The sequence below is a fragment of the Ptychodera flava genome, chromosome 17 (assembly GCF_041260155.1).
Source record: "Ptychodera flava strain L36383 chromosome 17, AS_Pfla_20210202, whole genome shotgun sequence".
Lineage (NCBI taxonomy): Eukaryota > Metazoa > Hemichordata > Enteropneusta > Ptychoderidae > Ptychodera > Ptychodera flava.
This window is the reverse complement of record NC_091944.1, coordinates 35,513,583-35,521,344: the sequence shown is the minus strand read 5'-3', so window position 1 is coordinate 35,521,344 and position 7,762 is coordinate 35,513,583. Positions and strand designations below refer to the sequence as shown.

Sequence of the window (7,762 nt, the reverse complement as noted above, 5' to 3'; positions counted from 1 at the left end):
TATACTGGAATATTTTTATATTCTAAATGTAAAGTACTTTTTATTTGATTTTTGCGTTTATAAATATTTTTTGTGCTCTTTTTTCAATTATTAGATTTTTTTAAATTTTGAATTCAATTCGTACTTTTTCTTTGAGTTTTGCATACATAGATATATTTTGTATTTTTGTAATTAGATTTTAGAATTTTTACTTGAATATTCATTGTTGTTTTAGGATTTTTTGTTTCTTTCCAATGTTTGTGTTTTTTTTGCTTTTTATTTTATGTTAATTTTTTTAAAGTTTTGAATTAGATTTTTTGGTCATTTTTGCAAAGTAACCTGTCTGGATAAGACCCTAACAACCCTATGCATCGGATACTGGTTCTTCATTTCTGTTTGGCCTGCCTGTAACGTTGTTGATAGCACTAGCCAATCTTGTTCGCATTTGTTGCACTGAAAGATAAAAAAACACCTCTTCATGGTCTGTCTACTCAAACAGAGATGCATTTTATTTCTCTTTCAGACATTTTATGAGAAAACTACAAAAAAGTGAAGCGAGGCCAGCATACGGAAGGTGTTCTTCTTGAGACAATATTCAGAGAGAGATGTAGTCATGGAATAACACTGATTTTGTGAATAATCAAGAAGAGATTGATGATATCAATGTTTCATTTAGTTTAGATATCCATCCACGGCAAAATCAAAGCTTTGCTTGTTATTTTGCGTGTCATTCTGGCAATTTCTTGAATACACTGCAAAAGACCATGACGAACTGCATGCATGACAAGAACACTTTATTCATGGCGTTATTCGACGTCTTGTGGTCCTTGTTAAAGTGAGTGATTTTCAGTGAGACATAAAATATCCTAGTAAGTATATATGATCGTGGCCAGGACAAATACTGGCGAGTTACAAGAACTAACTTTATCAAATTTAGCGTAATGCGCAGACTCCAAGTGTGGCGTTAGCCTACAGTATCACATTTATTCAACTGTTTATTGATTGTACAAGGTGAAATATTCTCACTCATTTAACTACAATATTTCAATATTAAATAAAAATGGCATGTGTGAGATGCTGTTACAACGACGTTTTCTATCTAAATCACCGATTTGAATCAGTTTGTGTCTATCGCCACTAGGACTTGTTACGTCTTGAACCAACAAACCTTTATGCACGCAAAGCTAATTATTTGGACTTTTGCCATGAAATTATAACGCAAGAAACTTTGAATTTTCGCTCACCTCCTTGCCTGCCCAATCTCAATGCCAATCTTATCCGTGTAAAACAACTGATCTCTGACTGGTTTCTTGTGTGGTCTTCAGTCGACATATTAAGTCTGACATACGGGATTTGCCCTAAATGAAAAACGAAAATATCGTCACGTGGTCGAGTCAAACTTCATATAGCGGTAAGGAAATTACAAACTGCAATTTAAGGTAGTATGCAAATCGAAAGGGAAAGACTTAAACTTTTTCGCAAACTTTCCTCAGGGACTCTTTCAACCATTCTCTTTGAAAATCAAGAACACAAATCGGGAGTCACCGTGCAAATTTTGGTACTAGAGAAACAAATTACCCAAGATTTACCGATATTTGAAATTCAAAATGGCCGCCATCTCCGTGTTAACTCCATAGAGAAAAATATAATATTCGATTTTCAAAAAAACTAAGACAGTGAAAGTTTTCCTTACTCCATGATCTTCAAAATGATCCCAAACAAGTAGTATATGAGAAAAGAATTGAAAAAGTTTGAGAGTCTAAACACCTGTCCACGAGATGACGAGATGTCGACATTCTTATATCGCGACTGACCTGCCTGCCTACGAGATGTAAATCTAACTGCCATCCACGACAGGAAGGTCACACGGTTGCCTTGGCTGCCATCTTCACTGCTTAAGCTGATGTCATCACTCTGAGGGTGTGCTAAGAAAAGAAAATATCGGCAGCTTTATTAAAACATCAAACTTATCAACACTTTGTTCAGTGTGACTCGTAAATGTAAAATGACGGAAATTCGGAAGACGGATATAGTTAGTTAGAGTTGATGATATCAGAAAAATTCGATAAAACGAAAAGAGGAAAGAGAACACGCAAGTATGAGTACATGCCGCCAAGATTACATGATTTGGGGGACTGGTTCATACACATAGGAAACAGTAAAACGGTATGGCTAGGTCACTGTATATATATCTCACCAGATATCAAAGTTTCTTCGGACACCTTCTGATTCACTGCCTTGCTGGCATCTCCTTCAGAATCTGTGGTAAAAAGTTCCAACGAATAAAGAATATTCAATTTCATAAATTTAATTGCCATGGAATCCAAATTAAAACTAATAGCAAAACTTACTGGTAAACGACGATGCGTAATGAGATATTTTTGATAACAAATCTGGTTTCTATCAAACGCTAATCTTTACTATTGAATATTTGATTTAAGTAAAATCAATGTCCTCATTTACGTCTTCAAAACTAAAGTCTGTCAAAAGTATTTTTAATGTTTGCCTTTCATTGTAGTTTACAACGAACAAATTGTTACCAAATGATGGATAAATGTGTTTCATTACTACTTTGCGTCAAAGTTTCATCATATCTGTTGATGCAATATCCCTTTCTATCAGAAAACAAACATAGAAACGACAGTACAATATCAACGGAGTTAAATTGAAGGGGGCCAGGTGTAAAGATTTACAGACCTACAACATTCAACACGGGGTCTTCTTCTGTCTCCTGGCTGTTATTATCCATGAGAGCTGAGGATGAAACGTTATTGATCATTCATTAAATTTTATCCGCATCGAATCTTATACGTCTGGGCAGTCAAAGATGTTACTGTGGGTCCATAGCTGTGGTGTCTTCGGACGGGATTTCTGCCTTTTACGGGCTGGTTTGACTTTTACGATTTTTAACCCCGCCAAATCGTAAAAGTCAAAACCAGCCCATAAAAGGCAGAAATCCCGTCCGAAAACACCACAGCTATGGACCCACAGCTATCAAAGAAGAAAATATTTTACGCACAGATCACAAAAATGTCCTTATTTTCGAACTTACTAGCGCAGTCAACTGTCATCCTTAATCAACTGTCTGAAGTAGTAAAACATGTTTGAAATTGTGACAGATTGTAGAAAGCTTACGGGTTCATAATGACACTTAAGGTAGTTCGTCTCTCAAAATTGAAAGACCTAAACTTTTGCTCAAATTTTTACTCAAGAAAACTTTAAATCATTCCCTTTTAAATCAAGAATAAAATCAGGTGTCATAGCGCAAACTGTTGTACCAGTGACAAATAAATACCCAATATTTACCGACTCTAGAAATTAACAATGACCGACATCCTTGTGTTAACTCAACGGGGAAAATTGAAAAGTTTAGTTATTAATGAGCTTCTAAATGATCCCCACAAGTATTACAGAGTTGAAATTTCTGTCTCCGAGGAACGTTCTACATTTAAGTGACATCAATCATTTGAAATTTAACTATTGGAAGCATACACAGATATAACCATTTGATAGAGAAAGAGAAGTACAATTAATATATTAGACAACTATTCGCCATACATATACTTCACATTCGTTTATTATGATAATGCTTGATGTATATTATTTCAAATACAGTGTGTAATTTATTCAAAGAAATAAACAAACTCACCGACATCGACACGCTCTAGGTTTGAGTCACTGCTGCCTCCGGTGTTGATAGAGCCTCTTGGACTGTCTTCGTTACAGTTGACGTCTTGCAGGGGTAGAAGAGTCACAAATGAGATAGTTGATCTCAGTTAGCAAAACTTACATTTACAAACTGTATTTTGTTCGATTGCGAAATTTTGCCGAATTCCAGGGACCGCAGAGGAGAAGTATCGATCCCCACTGTCTATTATATTAAACCTTTGTCAATAGCAGTGAATTTTGAGACGTTGTCCCTAGATTATTACCGATGATGTATCCAATTATCAAGTATTGTGGCCTCAGATGTTTTCGACTTCTACAAATTCACTGGCATCACCAAACTATAAAATAATAGCAATAATGTACCTCATACGGGTCCATGATGGACGAAAGCAAACTTTGCACTCCATAATGTACTGGACTTTGCATCGTACATTATGTCGTGTATAGTTCGCTTTCGTCCAGTATGGGCCAGGAGAGAGTACATTATTAGGTACAGTATTGGCACTGATTGTTATCACTACGTCGTATTTTTATAGATACTAGTAATAAATGCACATTCATATCGACTGATCAGCATATGTTAATAGCGCGGTCTGTCCACGATGAAAGCTTGACTTACTTGACAGAGCTCTAGCCAGATGGCTTTCACTGGCAGCAGTGTAATCAGGCCAAGTGTAACTAGCATGACGAATGGCGGCGACCCAATCGTCTCGGCTTGTACTTCTGAAAACAACACGTTTGCCCTGTATAAGAAAGTTACGCGAGTTGTGAGGTCACTAATATCATCATACGGATCCGTAGTATCTCCAAAAAACTGCCTCTCTCCTTATTTTGATCTTTAGGAATATAACTAATTTCACATCCGAGACTTTACACTAACGTTTATTTAACAGGATAAGGGGACGTACGTACATGACAATGAGGTGAAATCCTTTGATGGAATTCAGTGTGAATACTGATATTTGTTTTGTTTCAAATTCGCATACCTGTATTTCTCTTTTGGTTGGTGTCACTCATAAATTCGATCCTTAATCGTGACATACATCTTGCATATGTCTTATGTCTTACCTCACCGCCTTTCGGTACCAGGGCAAAGCCCCGGTTTGGTGATTCAACGGGGCTGTCGGAAATGAAGTACATCTGGATGTTGTAAGACGTTACCTTCTTGGCTTCTCGCTGCGATATGTTCAGAGGATCCCTAAGTTTACACTAAAAATATAATAATTTCGGAGTGTCTATTACCACGCGCGTGGCAATAGCCAAGTTGGCTATTGCCACGCGCGTGGCAATAGCTAAGTATAAGGTGGCTATTGACACGCTAAGATTTTTTCAGAGACAGATTTTGTCAACTGTTGAAGTAAACTTTTCCAGTTTGTGTAGAAATTAGCTCAAGTAAGTGTAATTGTATATTTCTGCCACGATTCACCTTGCGCTCGGGAAGTTGGTCTGATGGTCGACGAAGCTTGGGGACGACCGGTCGTGTGCAGTCTCTGTGATCAAATGCAAGCCCTGCGATTGACAGTATACAGCATGCTCATTCATGCACCATGACAAAAGATGCCATTTAAAAAGAACTTGTCTGGAAAGCAACTCAAAATTTACTCATTTTAACCCAAGAGAAATTGTTTCGGGGGCTGACCTGCCGCAAACGTCTGTCTATGACCTTTGACCACGTGACCTATCTGTCAGAGACGTCATCACGTCAACGAACTAAGTGCATGCTGTCCGCGACGTCAGAACTTTCGAATGGAGGCCCCAGTGAATGTTTAATTTCGATTTTTCTGTGGCATGAAAGTTTTTATAGTGACTCCTGGTTTTAATTTTTTGATTTGGTAAGAAACGGGGTGGACAACTGGTGACATTTGTTAGAGAAAAAGTTTAGTCTCATTTTCCATGTAACACAAGTTATGCCAAGCATGATTGAAGCCGATTGAAGCCATACTACGCGTATAGCTATGTGAAGTGAATGGTCGAGCTCCAGATTGGCAACGACAATAAAGACTAGTCCCAAAAACTTTGCGAATCGTTCTTTTTCCCTGAAAACATGTGCGAGGCAAAGATCGCTGATGACAAACGATGATGAATACTCAGAGATCAATGGATGTAGTCCGTTGCGCGTTTTCATTAGACGTGACGGTCGGTCATGTTTTACTTCTGATGCCGAGCAACAGATTACGTTTGATTTACCGAATTATCAGCAAAAAAATATGGATTCAGGACGTGAACCATTGAGAGAGTCAATTATAGGTCAAAAAAACATCTCAGAATTATCGTTCAAAACCATGGCGTGGCAATAGCCAGGTTGTCTATTGCCACGCGCGTGGCAATAGACAACCTGGCTATTGCCACGCGCGTGGCAATAGACAACTTGGCTATTGACACGCGCGTGGCAATAGCCTCGGCCTAATAATTTAGTACAAAATTATCTGACTTATACACAAACTAATTGATGACTATGACAGCGAAGAAAATGAGTTTGTGAACAGTCAGTATTCCTGCATATGAATTAAAAGATATAACGGGGTTACTTGTAATAAAGGCAATATCATCATCATCATCATCATCATCATCATCATCATCATCATCGGCAGCAGTAGTAGAAGCAGCGTCGTTTGGATAATGGTGCCGTCGTCATCATGATGAGATTCTTTCATGCATGTATAATGACATGTGTTCCTCTCCCTTCTCTGCTTGCATCTTAATATATTAGAGCAGAAATTTACACTCTATTTCAGAAACTAACCTTAGAAATCAACAAGGTCGAAGGTTGGACAATATAAGCTTGTCGGGGAGACCAGCTGTTTTTCCCCTTCTTACACACTTTACCACTTTTCAGCAAAACGATTTCATCTTCCTGAAAAAAATTAAACAAGGAGGCAAAATTGTCAACACGAATATAATTCGATCAAGCGACCGCGATGAATGTCATTTGATTAAAGGACATTGGTATGAGCAATACTACAGGAGCATTGAATAATCCTGCGACAAAGGATTAAATGTCAATAAATATAAGTGGGTGATTTCTGATGTTGAATTCTACGAGAAAATAAGGTCAACAGAAGCCAATTGGGATAATTAATAAGAAAAAAGAAAAAAGGAAATATAGTGAAATAATATAAACAATAGAAAATAAGAATAAAAAAACACATGTTTAATATCATATATCAAACAAGAAAAAAAATTGGATAGTGCAAAACGATAGTGGAGAAAAATTCGACGAAAAGTCTATGCTCAGGAGATGTTCATCTATCTTCATGTTCCTACAAGTTTGCCGTTTGTACGTATCAGATATTCGACAGCCTGTTCTGTGTAATATTAATACATTCCTTTCAGTTACGTGTGCACGAGTCCATGTGAGAGATCGCAAGAAATTGTACGGTTACACCCAGAGAATGAATGGCGTCTCCAAAACGTATGGAGATAATTATGCAGCCATTGCATTGGCCAAACGGTTCACTATAAAATAATATGTTTCCCATCTTTAAGATAGACAGCGACGTTGCTGTTCTTAGATTTAATAACATTTACATAGCCCGAACCACGTGATACAGAAATCACCTTAAATATTCGTTATTTATACGATGTAATTAATTTAGATGAATTAAAACAAATTAAGTAGAAATGAAATTATGCACTAGCATATCGTTTGAGAATTTTCAACGTCTGCTTTTAGGCCTAATCGTACGAGTTCATACCCGTCATATTTTATAACCTTCTGAAAAGATTCAAAATTTGTTATAAACAACAAGTAAATGACAAGATAGTAAAGTTACTCACTTTTGCCATGTTGTATTTGACAATTTATGGTGTATTGTATCTTCTTTCTCAAAAATCACTCTTGGTGTACTGTCACTTGATGTTTGTGGAGTTACCGCGCTTGAGTTTAGGAAAAATAATGACATTCATCAACACACAGATTGTGTCACAGAGTATTTCGTCACACTATTGTCGACGCGCACGTTACGTCACGACGCGCGCGTAGCAGTATGGGAAGAATGTTCGGTAAGTGAGAGAGCGTGAAGTCAAGTTGACGCAAAGACAGGGGGATTTTTAGAGTTTATCGTTCACATTCCAAGAAATCGACTTCCATTTTGGGAGTGTATCCAGATTATTT

The 7,762-nt window shown here is 37.3% G+C and overlaps 1 protein-coding gene across 1 annotated transcript; it reads right to left on the bottom strand.

Moving 5' to 3' along the window:
* Positions 1–213: 213 nt before the first annotated feature.
* Positions 214–7,434, bottom strand: LOC139116414 (uncharacterized). The gene is made up of 9 exons (XM_070679052.1): positions 7,426–7,434; positions 6,392–6,502; positions 5,075–5,157; positions 3,629–3,750; positions 2,677–2,733; positions 2,177–2,239; positions 1,794–1,904; positions 1,224–1,337; positions 214–432 (listed from the first exon to the last, which is right to left on the bottom strand). Exons 1-9 carry the CDS (start codon positions 7,432–7,434, stop codon positions 344–346), a joined length of 759 nt encoding a protein of 252 aa, XP_070535153.1. The 3' UTR covers positions 214–343.
* Positions 7,435–7,762: the final 328 nt, after the last annotated feature.